The 16,343-nt window shown below is 35.1% G+C and overlaps 2 protein-coding genes across 9 annotated transcripts in view; one reads left to right on the top strand and one right to left on the bottom strand.

Moving 5' to 3' along the window:
• The window catches only part of LOC123525750 (uncharacterized), a 52,084-nt gene extending 42,962 nt beyond the window's left edge, over positions 1–9,122 (bottom strand). For 3 of the 8 annotated variants that reach the window (XM_053538509.1, XM_053538514.1, XM_053538516.1), the window contains exons 1-3: positions 4,125–4,399; positions 3,446–3,472; positions 1,817–1,909 (exon numbers count right to left, since the gene is read on the bottom strand). In XM_053538509.1, the coding sequence (XP_053394484.1) occupies positions 1,817–1,846 (30 nt within the window). In that variant the 5' untranslated portion in view covers positions 1,847–1,909; positions 3,446–3,472; positions 4,125–4,399. Of the gene's footprint in view, positions 1–1,816; positions 1,910–3,445; positions 3,473–4,124; positions 4,401–9,093 lie in introns of those variants that run through there. The other 5 variants (XM_053538512.1, XM_053538518.1, XM_053538510.1 and 2 more) reach the window with 4 other exon arrangements.
• Positions 9,123–9,276: 154 nt separating this feature from the next.
• On the top strand, positions 9,277–15,700 carry LOC128555901 (uncharacterized). The gene is made up of 6 exons (XM_053539708.1): positions 9,277–9,440; positions 11,827–12,879; positions 12,932–13,040; positions 13,944–14,060; positions 14,290–14,392; positions 14,821–15,700. Exons 1-6 carry the CDS (start codon positions 9,417–9,419, stop codon positions 15,275–15,277), a joined length of 1,863 nt encoding a protein of 620 aa, XP_053395683.1. The 5' UTR covers positions 9,277–9,416; the 3' UTR covers positions 15,278–15,700.
• Positions 15,701–16,343: the final 643 nt, after the last annotated feature.

Raw genomic sequence — 16,343 nt, 5'->3', positions numbered from 1 at the left:
ACGCAATTACCAAGAGTTACAGTGATGGCATACATACAAGCATTTACCAAGAGTTACAGGGATGGCAAACATGCAAGCATCTACCAAGAGTTACAGGGATAGCAAACATGCAAACATCTACCAAGAGGTATAGGGATTGCAAACATGCAAGCATTTACCAAGAGTTACAGGGCTGGCAAACATGCAAGCATCTACCAAGAGGTATAGGGATTGCAAACATGCAAGCATTTACCAAGAGTTACAGGGCTGACAAACATGCAAGCATCTACCAAGAGGTATAGGGATTGCAAACATGCAAGCATTTACCAAGAGTTACAGGGATGGCAAACATGCAAACCTATACCAAACAGCATGCATGGCCATTTTCAGTTAATAACTTCTGATTCACGCTCCTAAACTTATATATAATTAAGCTATAGTGAAATTAATGCAAATATTGTTCAAATCAAAAATAATATTTTAAAACACAGTGATAAGGAAGAGCATAAGAGTCAGGTGCGCGTCCGGTATTAACTCTAAATTTCTAAATTTCGGCATACTAACGAAACTTACAAACTTACATCGAAAATTCGAGAATAGAAGTCGCATGGTATATACACAGTCAATATCAGCCTCTACACAGCCATTGACCAACATTTAAAAAAATATATTCGTAAAACAATGATATAAGTTTCTGTTAAAGATAATATATTTAAATGCAACATTAGATAAAATGTGTACGTGTCAGTTTTGTATGTACAAATAGCATTTAGTATATGTAGATTATAGTTAAGGTAAATAATACAGTGTCTTTTATCTGGAACAACTTTTTCACTTGTATTTGATCAAAGCGAAATTGTACCGCTTCATTTCTAGATCTATCTCTGTATAAAAGTAGTATCTAATATGTCCTTGTTAGCAGTGCTGTCTCTTTATGCCATAAATTGTGTCAATGATATTATTATAAACATGTATGTATGATGACTGTGTATATACAATGACTACAAACTTATTATGCAACATAATACTTTATTTAATTACATCTATATAATTACATACAAAAGTTTAAGACTTTAAATATTTATGTTACTTTTGATTGTGGTGTAAAATTTAGTCAAATATAATGCTAATAAAACCAGATACGAAAATGGGAGTTTTTTTTACTAAAAACTTGTTTAACGACAAACTACATCAATTCAAATTTGATATGGGCTGATTAACAACTATATTTTTAGGTACACAGATGTGGAATTTACAAGTAATATAAAAGGTATATACAGTGACGGATAATTCTTTCTGTAATAATGATTTCTCTCCAATTTTCTATTTATTGAGGAAATCATGCGAAGTATAGAGGGGATATATGTGAATATTTCTGTAGTATCTCGTAGTCATGTGATAACCAAAAAATATGAAAAATAGATAAAGAAACATTAGAAAAGTTTTCTAACTAAAAGAGATAAAAAAAAATGCGACAAACGAAAATTTACATCACGACCACAAGGTATTAAAAGAAAAAAAAACAACGACAACAAAATAAAGCAAAAACAACAAAAATGTTATCTGATTAGAAAAAGTGTAATAACAGCTCATTCCAGTGCCCTTTCTGTGCAAAGTCGCATGTAGCGAAGACATTTCAAAACTTGTAAGAGTATAAACAACATTACGCAATAAGTACATTTAAGGGAACGGCGGTAACATCCGTGAGTACCAGGAGGTTAAAACGTGCATCTCCGTATATTACACCGATACTGTCATTTCATTGGGAGATTGGAATTATCTGAAATATCTAATTTAAACTCTTAAATAGGTGTTAAAAATGAAATAAATTATTTACCTTTATGAGGTGAAAACTTTTTTTCGTCATTCTTACTATCCTGTTTGTATATTATGCCCTCTGTAGTATTAAACGTCAGCCAATTTGTATACACTGAAAAACACAATGCGATGATTAATTAATAACATTCAAATTTTACACGACCCATGCGGCAACAATTTAACGCATGTGATGTACGTGATGTATATAAAAACATTACGGGATATTTAACAAACTCAAGCCTTTGATTTGAAGCAGTTTTTGCATAGATATAACTGCTGATATGTCAGTTGTCGTAAAACCTTGCTGTAAATGTTCTACGTTATTTATGATATGAGCCGTGCCATGAGAAAACCAACATAGTGGGTTTGCGACCAGCATGGATCCAGACTAGCCTGCGCATCCGCGCAGTCTGGTCAGGATCCATGCTGTTCGCTAACAGTTTCTCTAATTCCAATAGGCTTTGAAAGCGAACAGCATGGATCCTGACCAGACTGCGCGGATGCGCAGGCTGGTCTGGATCCATGCTGGTCGCAAACCCACTATGTTGGTTTTCCCATGGCACGGCTCATATGTATTTAACTCTATTGCACTACCTCCTAATAAGTTTTATTTGGATAAATAACAATTCAAACAGATAGAGCCATTCACTATATTATATAAATGTTCAAGCGAAACTTCTATATTACATAGGGTCATTCTGAAGGGGTTGAATTCAAATATATAGAATACCGTTTGTTAGACGTCTAGAACAGAAAAAGCAAGGTCATTCAGTGAGCTGAAGTCAGTTTATAGTCATAACCTGTGTAGAGTAAAAGATTTAAAGAAAGCTTTAACTAGGATTAATTTGGCTTATAGTACTTTATTATCATAAACTCAAAAAATGCAAACTGAAGTAATATTGATTTTGGATTTTTAATTGCGGATACTTTTAGCATCAACTCCCGAGGAATTGCAGGTTGCAGATTCGAGGCCACTACATATCGGCAAATTACAATCCAACCCATCCGCTCAAAGATGGTGCTACTATATATGAAACTGTGGTCACTGTCGGCAAAATTTTCATAGTAAGCTTTCGATTTTTCCTTTGTCTTGCTCGGTTTAACGTCACATCGACACAATATTAGGTCATAAGGCGACTTTCCAGCTTTTGATGGTGAAGTAAACCCCCAGGAAATCTTAGCATGGACGGGCACCTGTTTAGTACCACCAACCATTCGTAAGCCAGCTAGATGGGCTTTTGACATGAGAGAATTCTACATCCCAATGCAGATTCAAACAAAGAGCGGTGGGGGTGGGGGGGGGGGGGGGGTAACTGATCCAAGTCAGCGACCATAACCAAATGGCCATTGTGGGGGTTGGGGGTGGGGCCAGAGTGGTCGGAGGGCTTGGAACCTTTTTAACAAATTTTATAAAAGAGACGATGTCAACGTTGAAAATGTCAATTGCTCTCATACGGACAGAGATTTTCATGAAGCAACATCATACGGAGACTATAGCTCTCAGCTTATTCGTTTTGCAAGACACTGCTCAAAGTTAAAGGATTTTAATTTTAGAAATCTTCATTTCACAAAAAATGACGTTACAAAGTCATATACCACAGAAAGCTTTCACTTAATGCTACCACAAATCGTAAAATAGAATACAAACCTTAAAACACTTCTTAAATATATTCCTCTGAAAATAGAAAAAAGTTCAGAAAAGTTTCTAATAAAAGAGATAAGTAATTCGAAAACAAATATATATGAAAAAGAAAACAAAAATAACGCCAACAACTACAAAAACTGATATCTCGCTACAAAAAGTGTAACAACAGCTCATTAAAATTTTAAACGGCTTTAATTTTTATGTAAAAATCAGATGAAACAGATGTGAAAATGGATGTCCATAATTACATGGTCAGAAATACACTACTTTCATTACTGCATATGAACTTATTCCACTAAAACCATAAAGGGAGACAATATTCAAACCTTTGACAAATATCAATGTTCATCACAAAAATGTGGCTGCCACATTATAAACAAAGGCATTATGAGCCTTTAAGGTAGCATCGGTGTAACAAATGACATTGCAGTGGCCCTTTTAATGTAAAGAGTCACAAATGAATAATATACTGCACATGTAGAGAAGAAATTTCATAACATCTAAAGAGTATAAACAACATTACGCAATAACTACATTTAAGTGTAACACACGTGACAACCAGAACGTTAAACCCTGCATCTCAACATATTACACCGATACTGTCATAAATTATCTTAAATATTTCATCGTATAATTAATCCAAACATTTAAATAGGTTATAAAAATGAAGTAAGTTATTTACCTCTTTCAGGACAAAACTTTTTCCGTCATTAATTCTTACTGTCCTGTAAGTCACTTGTATCCTCAAAAAGTAGTGTTAAATGTTAGTTAATTTGTTTAACACTGAAAATCACAACGCGATGACTAAATTAATATCATCCAAATTTTACACGTCCCATGTGGTGGCAAGTAAAATGCATTGTACGTATATAAAATGTTGCGGGATATTTACTGAACTCAACCTCAGATTTGAAGTAACTTTTTGCATAAATAAAACTCTCTCTATATATATCCAGGTTTGTTGTAAATGTGCAACGTTATTTATGATATGTACTTAACTTTATTGCACAACCTCTTCACTTAATAATATTTATTTGGATACCCGACACTCCAAACACGTTCATTTACTGAATAAACGTTCTGGCGAGACTTCGTATTACATAGGTTTATTCTGAAGGGGCTGTATTCAAATTTATAGAATTATAATTTGTTAGAAATCTATAAATGAACAGTAAAAACAAGGTCATTCATTGAGTATACATTCACAAGTTCATAACTTGCGTTGTGTTAAAGTTTTAAAGAAGGCATAAACTAAAGTTAACCTAAACTAGAATTAATTTGGCTTACAGTACTTTATTATCATAAACTCATAAAATACAAACACAAGTAGTATTGATATGTCATCTTTAATTGTGGTTGGGGTGCTTTAGAATGACATCCAGAGCAATTACAGGTTGCAGATTTGACCCTGCATATGGGCAAATTAAAACCGAACCCAGCCGCTCAAACAAAGTGCTGCTGTATTCCATATTGTTTTAAATTTTACGTAGTCGATAGCCTTAAAATTTTCATAAGTAGCTTTCGATTTAGCGTTCCATCGACAAAATTATAGGTCATATGGCAACATTCCAGAGGAAAACCCAAGACAAGCTTAGCACAAGGACCCTTTTCACAAAAGTGCGTAAATGTCATCCTAAGGACTTTTAACCTTTACCCTGCTAAATTTCTAAAATGGACCGGTCCATCATTCAATTCGGGCAATACCATTTATTATTAGAAGGGGTGTGTACTGAAAATGTACGGACGTGCAGGCTGATCTTGGTCTTCACTGGTCGCAAAGGTAGGATCACTTGCCGCCACATACGATATAACTTCTTTATTTTTAAAATGTGTCGTTTTGATCATGTTTCCAATAAAATAGGTCAGTGTTTAAGATTTCAAGCGAATCTCATTCAAGTGATGCCTGGTCTCAATGGGATGCAGAATCGCTGCGGTTAGGTGCGCAGGTGGTCTAGTGGTAACACGCTTGGCTGTCAATCCAGAGGTCCAGGGTTCGAATCCTGGTCCAGGCACTGGAAATTACTAAGGTGCTCTTGAGTGTCTCCCACCTAACTAAGAGGCCTGTACTGTTGTTCTTCCCAGTAAAGACGGCTTCGCGTGTATCGGTGCTATACACGGGGTACGTTAAAGAACCAGGCTGTCTATTCGCAAAGAGCTAGGCTAAGTTAGCAATACAGGCCTGTATCTAAAAAGGACGTCTTTCTATCTGTTCTGGGGGCTTTATCTCAAATGTCCCTCTGGTCAGATTGCTCTGTGTTTGTACAAGTAGAAAATGAATTTCGCGCATTGTGTGGCTAGGTTGCTATACGTAAAGCACCTTTGAATGTGTTTGTCATAAAAAGGGCGCTATATAAATCTGGTATAATGGTAATAAATTATATTTAATTGACGTCATGAACAACAACAATAACAACAAAAACAACAAAGCGGTGCCTAAGAAGCAAAATAATCAAGAGTCGAATGGTACATAGATTTGCCATCCGGTTTGGGATCCGGTATATAGACAATAAAACAATGAAAAACAAGTTCTGTAAAGGCCAAGAAGATGAAACTTTGAAAGCTAGAAAACCTTTGGCGAAATTTAGATAACGAAACGGTTACGGTCAGTAACGATGTCTCAGTCAAAATCCTAGAAAAACATTTGAAGATTTCCCCGACGTAAATAACAATGACAACATTGAATGTGAATTTGACATGCCTTTGGGGGTTATATATGACATGTGGATGCGGTATAGGAGCAAGAAAGCACTGCCAAACAAAGGAGAAGTCCGTTTCAGCTTTTGGGTTTTGTTTTTTTTTACCAGGAGGGGAAGGGGCCCAGGGCTGTGATTTGGGGCAAAATAGCTCGGTATTTGGGCAAAGGGGAATAAAAAGACCTGATGTAAAGTCAATTTTTGGGGAAAACTGCATGATTTGAAAGATATTTTCTGAGGGAAGGAGCCTGTTATAGGCTCCTATTATGAAGGGGGAAAAACCCTGTGATATGAAGACATGTGACAAGTTGCCCGATTGGAGGTATTTATCTATATTTCATTGCATACACATCCCTTTCAGGGACCTATCTAGTTATGCTTTCTCCCAAACAGTCATTTTCTGACCATTGAATACAATTATAAAGCGGCCCGACTTCGAATCACTTGCCCCTAACCGCTGCTGGTTCGAGTCCCACTCAGGTCATCATGTGAGGAAGATATCCAGTTGGCTGACGAAATGTAGGTGGTTCTACCTAGGTGCCCATTCTTGCCTGAGATGATTCTTGGACCTGGGGGGTCTTCCTGCACCATTCAAAGCTGGAAAGTCACCATATGACCTATAGAATTGTGTCAGTGTGACTTAAAATCCAACAAATAAATATTAAAAATATTAAATAAAGATCTTGGTCAGAAAAGTTTGTGAATTAAAAATAAAAGTATGTACATGTAAAAACTGAAACCAGCCGATCAGACCATTGAAAATGATGGATGGTTTGCTATTCAAAAATCAATTTAATACTCGCCGGAGATGTTATGACCGAGGGCAAATAATATCCATGCCCTAAGAGTGATTTTGTTAAAGTTTTTGAAATCATCAATTTTATGTTCAAGATAATAAAAATTTAAACAAAGAATGGTAATTATCTTTGTAATACAGGTTAAATGCTGTTAAAACCCTTTCAGGCAACATATTTGAAGTGATCACTTATCGTCTGTTGCTTTACTGCCCCTTCCCCCCCCCCCCACCCCTCCTGTCGACATTTTTCTGCCCAGAATCCGAGTAACAAAAAAAAAACTGGCCTAACTTTCATGCTTTATCACTGAAGCCTAGTTTGACATTATCATGGCCTTTTTATGAAGCCTTAAGATACCTTGATAATGTAGCCTATATTTTCCCAGAAATGTTGAAACACATTTTCCCCTCAAGACACATAAACAAAGCTAAAACCTCAAATTTTGATACGTTATTTTAGGACTTAAATCTAACAACTGATAAAGGAATATTTGAAACAAAAACATTTAAACGACAAAAGAGACGATTTCAGTTTTGAAATTATCTGGAAGGATATATTATACAGTGTCTGTGTATCTTTGCAAGACCCTGCTCAAATAACAGAAAGATTTACTCTTGGCGCAATCCTAAGCAACGGAAGTAAAATTTCGCGCATGCATATTCTACGTAGGGCAAAAAGACATGACCGCTCAATACAGTATAAACTATGTTATAGAAATCGTCATATCCTATTAAAACAAATGCCGTAGTTAGCCACCTCACTTTTCTTTTTAATGGGTATTATCATGACTACTTAAAACTTACACATGTCATTGAATACATTTGGTGTACTGATACTACAGGTTGACCCTAATTTAAATATTTTGGTATTTTGTCACTAATGTTAGAGCTTATCGCAGCGGGGAATTATTTTCTTTACACTTGTGAAGTTGGCCTGCTCAAAAACGCGGTTCAACACCCAGTTTCCTTTATATATGTTACAGACCATTGCATGCTTTTTGGTCTTTGTATGTTGTCTTACTTCCCTTCACCCTATGTTACTCCTCTATTTTTAAATCCCGCTCTTTACTTAACATATTTCAACTCCCATAGCAGTATCTTACCCATCCCCAATTTTTATATCTTTCATGTTATTGAAATGTATTTGATTTTGTTTGTTTGTTTTGGGTTTAACGCCGTTTTTCAACAGTATTTCAGTTATGTAACGGCGGGCAGTTAACATAACCAGTGTTCCTGGATTCTGTACCAGTACAAACCTGTTCTCCGCAAGTAACTGCCAACTTCCCCACATGAATTATCAGAGGTGGAGGACGAATGATTTCAGACACAAAGTCTTTTATCAAATTGTAACGGAGAACATACGCCCCACCCGAGGATCGAACTCGCGACCCCGCGATCCGTAGACCAATGCTATCCCTACTGAGCTAAGCGGGCGGGCTTGATAGGTATTTGGAGCAACCTGTCTGCTATATCTTTTCACTACATTTTTTATCTTATGTTGGCCTACTTTGCAACGTGTGGCTCTGGCTGTGTTTGCTGTACTCGGTGTTTCCAGGGAGTCTGCTTTAACCCTTTTTAACTAATAAAAAATATGTTCCCATATAAAATATAATGTACTTACTGATATCTAAAAATTGTAATGGGTATTTGTCAAGGAATGGACCTTGATTATAAAAACTGGTAGGTCATTTAAGTACTCCATCGGAAAAGTATTACAAGGCCTTAATGTTTGAATTCCGTTCTAACTGGCAGGTAAGTGCCCGATAGCTCAGAAGCAGTGGTAAAGGACCAAGATTTGAGTCCCAATTTGACCCCTCGATCTGCTTTTTCTTTAAGCAGACGGTTCACACATGTAGCGAAGAAATTTGCTAACTGTAAATATGAGGGTATAAACAACATTCCGCAACAAATACATTTAACGTAGCTATGGTAACATCCGTGGCAACCAGGAGGACGGTAACATCCATGACAACCAGGAGGGTGGTAAGATCCGTGGCAACCAGGAGTGTGGTAACATCCGTGGCAACCAGGAGATCAAACCCTGCATCCCCGCATATCAATTTATTGGGAGCGGAATCGTACTGATACAAATTAATTTATATACTTTATTCGTTTAACTAATTGAAATATTTAAATTGCTCAGAAAAATGAAATACATTATTTACCTTTTTCAAGTCAAAACAGTAATGAGCCGCGTCAAGCAATTTCATGTCTTATGGTATTTATGACGTAAGCGAGAAAAGTGACGTCAAAGTCGAGCGAGATGAAAATAAAATGGCGGCGCCCTTGAAATTTACACGTGAAAAATAAACAAAGGAAATGGACTTTTGATGTGAGTACGAGTTCTATTTTCTTTTATAAATCATGAACACATTTTAATTTTAGATGATGCTGAAGTCACAATCTCTCCGGGCTGCTAGAATTTGTAGAAATAAGTTAACATTTCCGAGGCAGTTTTTGTTGATTTGACATTGCGGTTGCTTGCAGTATGGAAATCACCGTGGGATTTTACGTATGTTTTGTGTGCATATAGAATAATATGAAATTAGGTGCTACCTAAAAGGCAGAGCTCCCTTGAAAAATCACAGTGCCCCTTTAAAATTAAAGGAGTGGTGTTGGAATTGTCTGGAATTATGGATTCGTTTAGGAAGTTTATGTTCTATTAAATCTATTAAAATTATAACTATCAATGATAGTTCATGATTTCTGAATGCATGTTTTAGACTGCATCAAATTTAATTCTTGACATGTGAAATACTCGAAAGATATTCTGTATATAATTAAAAGAAAGTTCGATATAGATTAAAATCTGCACCAAGATAAAGAAAAAAACGTATTTGAATAATTTCTGTTATTCTTATTAAAACGTACTGCATCAACAATTTTACATAAATTATTATCATACTGGAAACCAGTCACAAATGATAACTCATTCAAATTGAAAAGCTTCAAACCTAACAGAATCTCATTAGGCCAATAGCCGAAGGAATTTTGTTTCTTTGCGTGTGAATGTTTGGCAATAAGGACTTAATGTAAAAAGTTAATGTTTCAATTCCAAAGTTAATAGAAATTAGACGCCTGGTATGGGAAAATTACAATCATTTACATGACTGTACAAAGCTTGTTTTAAACTCAAAAGACTAGCATCTTTTAAAAGTTAATGATCAGAATTTTACCTGAGAAAAACAGTGTTTGCCGAAATTCTCGAAAAACCCTGTTTATTTACTGAACTTCTAAGTTAACATTTCTATGTTTTTTATGGTTAGCACTATAAAATAGGGATGGTAGTAAAACCTTTTAGATGTTTATTGATAATTCATCGCCAACAGTTTTAGTTTTTTTTTTGTTGTTGTTGTTTTTTTTTTTTTTTTTTTTTTTTTTTTTTTTTATATATATAAACTCTGGTCAGTGATTTTAAAGCTAACGGATGAAATACATGCAAACGGGGAGAAGAGCATTTTATTTTATCCTAAAGCTGTTTTTGTTTTGAAAGTTATGTCTACTGACTACTGCACAGGCTCTGCATTGGAACCTGACATCAAAACTAAACACTTGTTAAATTTAGTTTAATCATAATTTATTGTATATATATATACATATTTAATACACACACATACAACAAGCATACATAAATACATCAAAAAAATACTTGTTAAATTTCACATGAATGACTTTAGTTATACAATATTTTCAAAACTCATAATAATAGAAAAAAGAACTGAAATAAAAAAAAAGGAATTGAAAAAAAAAATCTGGTCCAAGTGAGGTTCGAACTCACGACTTCTGGTTTTGAACGCGAACTCGCTAACCACTACACCACTGTGGAGTTATGACGTCATTATGACAAACATAAGTATATATAATAAAGTTCGGTAATGGCAGCGTGACGAAAGTCGTTTCAAAATGAAATTATTGTATTTTATTTCTTTTTTCGTCGTAGAAAATGTATTTAGCACTAATGTTTTATTATCAAACGCGCAATTACATTTTTATTCAATATTCAAAGCAGTAAGCGAGACGCTTTTGTCAATCGTAAACAGTAAGCGTCTACTGACGTCTTTACTGATTAATTACTATCTGCATAGAGCACATGAAAAAATCCGAACAACACCGATTCTAAAAAGTACCACGAATTTTCAACTCGATAGTATACACAGTTAGATCTCTCTATTCGTTTTCTTGTTCATACGTCTAACCGTAATGCGACGCTACCGACGCCGCTTCGCGGCGCCGGTAGCTCTGCTATTAACTTTGTCTGATGGTCCTGTAACATCATAAATCTGGTATAATAATAATAATCATCATCATATGATAACTATATTAACGACCGTTTCGCAGAATTTTGCGCTAAAGGGCCAGCTTTGACTAATGATGTAGTTATTCGACCGAACCAAGTATATATAGTATTTTGGTGATATTTTTATTATTCATTGATTCCATTCGATTTTATTAAGGAATATTAAAGCTTTAAATCGCAATTTTATCGAAATTTGAGAGGCATAATAGTCAAAGTAGAAGGAAGCTGTAGATCTAGTTTATATATAAGTAGTGACTTCATATACGCTAAGGTCTGAATGGCCGAGAGATTAGCACTCTTGACTTGAGAGCAAGGGTACCAAAGACCGACTTCTCAAGGTGCCAATTTTTCTTTCTTTTTTTTTTTTTTTTTGAAGAGCATTTTTATGTGACCATTGTTTCTTTCTTTATTTTTTTTTTTTTTATCTTTTTTAAAAATGTTTAAAAATAAAGAAATAAACTATGTTTCAATGCATGAATATAAATGCAAAACAATGTGTACAATACCCTTCTCTATATTCCTTGATAAAATCGTTATTAACATACTGTATTAACTTACTCTAAGTTTTAAATAAAATAACATTTTATTTTTTATTTTTCAGGAATTAGATACATTGTTGGGTGCGTTTGGGTTAACTGAACCTTCTTCCACAAACAGTACACAGTCTCATTTGTGTCGTGCTAATGATACACATGAGGAAAGTGAAGATGAAATAGAGACCACAGATAACATTGACACCCACGTTAGCAGGTATTTATCACAAGAATCTGTGACTTATCAAGTAGATCCTGAAAATGATGATCCACAGTTTGACTTAGATAAACTGGACAGTGTTTATGACAAGGGTTGTGGGTGTTCTAAGAACTGTTTCTTGCAGTTTTCTGTCGAAGAAATTAGATCAAATATATATAATTTGAGGGAATTGACAAAAACAGAAAAGGAGTTGTTAATTATGGGAACATTAAAAAAAGTCGGAAATGACCAGAGATGCAGAAGTGGTGAAAGGAAACGTGTACGCTATGAATACATCTTTAATGGTATTAAGATATGTCAAGATGCTTTTCTTGTAATTTATGACATAGGTTTATGGACAGTTAGAGCTCTCCTGAAACATATGAAAGAAAAAGGCGTTCAACCTCGAGTTCATGGGAATTTTGGTAGAAAAGCACCTAACGCGTTTTCGCATGAAACCATTAAAGATGCAGTGCAGTTTCTCCTGAATTATGCTAGTGAGGAAGGGCTTCCACAGCCAGCAGCTCCACGTGGCCGGGGAGAAAAAGCACCGGTCTACCTTCCTTCAAAAAATACTAAGCTTTCCATTCATCAAGAATATGTTACAGCATGCAGTCAAATTGAAAAGCAATATGTTGGCCTGTCTACTTTTAAAGATCTATGGAAAAGATGTGTTCCTCACATTAAAATAGCTGCTCCAAAAGATGACGTATGCAAAACTTGTGAGGATTTTCGCCAAGATATACAGCTAGCAAGAACAGAAGATGAAAAACTGTCTGCCACAGAGAAATATCATAATCATGTATTACAAGCTAGGAAAGAAAGAGAAATATACCGGGAGTGTGTTGAAAGATCAACAAACATGTTTGAGAGATTAAGGCGACAAGACGAAAGAAGTGGAGACAACTTTTCATGCAACGACGTACACTACACGTTCGATTTCTCACAATATGTCAAATTACCCACCACACCAGAGAAAAAGGCCGACATACTTTATTCAACCCAGAAAAATCCTGATCTTTGGATACAGAGTGGATGGAGACAAACAGTACAACTTCCTTATTGATGAGAATGAGACAATAGGTATTTCTTTTACTTATCTCAGCAGTATATTTTCAGTGTACGGAAAATTGGACACTATTCGCGAGATTTTTTTTTTTTTTTTATATATATATTGCGAATTTAAGAAAGTGACATATTTTAAAACAAATTGTTGCTTCAAGACGTCTGCTCGCGAATTAATGAAATCGATAATGCTGCAATTATATTCGAGCAAATTTGCGAAATGTTGGCGGCGCGAAATTTTCCCAATTTACAGTACATGTTTATTTAAAGTCTAGCCGAAATGCTTTATAATAATAAATTGTTTTGTTATTCTCAATGCTCAAAGAAATGATTAAGTGTGCTTTAAATACGTTTTAACACGGTAATAAACGAAAACTATATATGCTTCATGGCGACGGTACATGAACGGTACTTCTTAATGAGGGAAATATTTTGCTGACAGGTCTAAGTATATTACATAGAGGGAAACATCCAAGCCTACTCTATGAGCTTTGCTGCTGATTAGCTGAAATGAACATTTTATCCTTAATATAAATTGCCGACGGAGTTACATATTATCATAAAAACGTGTAAAACATTCTGAATATAATGTTCATGCAAAATATTTGTTATTTAAAAATGTTGCCTGTTTTGATCAGAGACTTCTAAAATTACATATGAAAAGGAGTGGCGTCGTCATGAAGGTAGTATATAGTACCTTCATGACATCATTTAGCTCAAAATTAGAGACGGAATGCATACATTCGACATATTTGTATCACTAGGCTTGTTCTTCAAAATTCGTCATGTCAGTTGTGTATGAGAGTTACGTTAGTTACGAGTCTTGGCGTTACAATTTAAGTATGTGGGATTCTATTACGTGTACTTATTCTTAAATAGTCTTTGAAGGTGGACTTGATTTATGCTTTGATAATATTTCAGGACGTGATGGCCAACTGGTACATGGACCTGACGCTGTAATATCTATGTTAGACCATGCATTTGCCAACTATAGTCTGGGTGAAAATGAGTGTAGCTTGCATGCAGACAACTGCTTTGGTATGTGGTTCCTTTGTTGTCCTGTTTTTATTCAATAACAATTTTATTGAAAAAGCTTGCTGTAAGCCTTCTTTTTACCTATATTCGAAAGTAGTGCTATAATTATAGGTTATTAGCGTATAGTGTCTCTGTTTCGATCTTTCAAATTGTAACGGACAGAGAATGAAATATGCATTAAATAGTTAATTCAAAACATGTATTTAATCGCTTATGGCTATCCTTTTTACAGGTCAAAACAAGAACCGTTACGTCCTCGGTTACCTGTCTTGGAGAATTATGACGCAGCGTCACCAGAAAATCACGTACATGATGCAACTTCCTGGACACACACGGTAAGCTTTAATTTTAGATTAAAGACAGAGTTGTAACAGTATCGAAACGGATGTCGGCGAATTTAGTGATTGTATGTGGAACTGATTAAATCATAGTAATTAGCATGCTGACCCTTTTTAAAAATATTTTTGATTAATTAGTGAAATAATCAAAGCATTCGGGTTATTTATAGTCGGGTATAACGGGGTCAAGAGTTCAAATGCGTAAGGGTGTTAGCCCAGTGGTTATATATTCAATAATCAGAACGATGCTAAGCAGTGAGCCGTGACTAGACATATTTGAATATAACAATAAATGACACGATTAACGTTAACGTCACGAATCAATTCCTGAAATTCAGTTACATATACCTTCAATGACGGTCTTGAACACCAAAGCTGGTTGCTTCTGTATGTTGTTGCAAAATGCTATTTATTTTTTCTTTAAGGTGTTTGATCGATGCAGGATTTGGGAACATTAAGACACTGTACCGTAGGAAGGATTGTGACACATTACAACATATAGCTGAAGTCGTTAGCAACAGTTCCCATAGTAACCAGCCTGTTACCTATGGCGGAGGTAGTGGATGGGTTTGGAAGGCATGGAAAACTTTCATTGGTGATAGATTTAAGAAAGTGCCAAATGTCGCAAAATATCACTTCTTCCGTTTTAGTTCTGAGGAGCCAGGGGTTGTATATATGAGGCAGTCAGCTGTTGATGAAAACGAGGTGCGCTTCGTTATTTGCAAAACGCAACTGTTGGAGATGGCCAGAGATGACGTCCCGTCTCAGATAGTTCCTCCCGGTCTTTCTGCTGAACGTGTGCGTTACCTGTACCGGCACGTGCGTCCTCTAGTCAGACGACCATTTCAGGATGTTTTATGCCCTGCTCCAGAAGAGTCGTAAAGTGTTCGGACTGTTTTAGTTTAGTTTTATAAATGACAGTTATAAATGACAATTAAGTAAACATGTGTTATTTTATGTCGCTATGAATGATGCATTTAGATCATCAAATTAAATAAAGACAAAAGGTTTACATAGTTTTAGTTTGACAAAATGGTGTTGAATGGACTTAATTGCACAAAGATATACATAACGTCGTAAGAACGTAATGTAGACGTTTAACGTTTTAAACGACGTCATGTACTTCCACGTAACGTCACTAGGCATTCTTACTGCCAAAATTATATTATTTTTTAACATTTTTGTACCCTGTGATGTCTACATTTTCTTAAAGCTAATGAAATGGGCAGTTTGAAACTGTAAAAATCTAAAAAAGGTAAAAAATTACCATAAGACATGAAAATGCTTGACGCGGCTCACAGTTTTTGCCATTCTTAATATCCTTTATGTAAATTATATCTTCGTATAGCAGTATCAAAAGTTAGTTAACAGCAGATATGTCAGTTTTCATAAAACCAGGCTTGCTGTAAATGTGCAACGTTCTTTATGATATGTACTTAACTCCATTTGGATACCTGACAATTCAAACACGTTGAGTAATTTACTACATAAATGTTCAAGCGAGACTTTTATTACATATGTTCATTCTAAAGGGGTTGAATTCAGATGAAGTCAGTTTATAGTCATAACTTGCGTAGTGGAAGGCGTTAAACAGAATTATTTTTTAGCTTACAGTACTTTATTATCATAAACTCAAACAATGCAAACTTTTTGATTTTTAACTGATGATGGGGTTCTGGTGAAGCTTTCAATTTAAATATTTGACTGAATTTATTTATACATATCGTAAAAACGAACAAAATATAAACACTTTTAAAACATGAATTTTCGGCAATACTTCACATGCAAAGTATCAAAAATTTAAATCAAATTATTCTAGTTATATAATATGTACTAACAAAACAATTATAAAATGCCCAAACTTATTTTGGACGTCTATTTACAGTAAATATAATGCCCGCCCGCTAAGCTCAGTAGGTAGAGCGTCGGTCTACGTATCGCGGGGTCG

The sequence above is a fragment of the Mercenaria mercenaria genome, chromosome 3 (assembly GCF_021730395.1).
Source record: "Mercenaria mercenaria strain notata chromosome 3, MADL_Memer_1, whole genome shotgun sequence".
NCBI classification, from domain to species: Eukaryota; Metazoa; Mollusca; class Bivalvia; order Venerida; family Veneridae; genus Mercenaria; species Mercenaria mercenaria.
The sequence above is the reverse complement of the archived record's forward strand: the minus strand, read 5'-3'. Positions and strand labels throughout refer to the sequence as shown.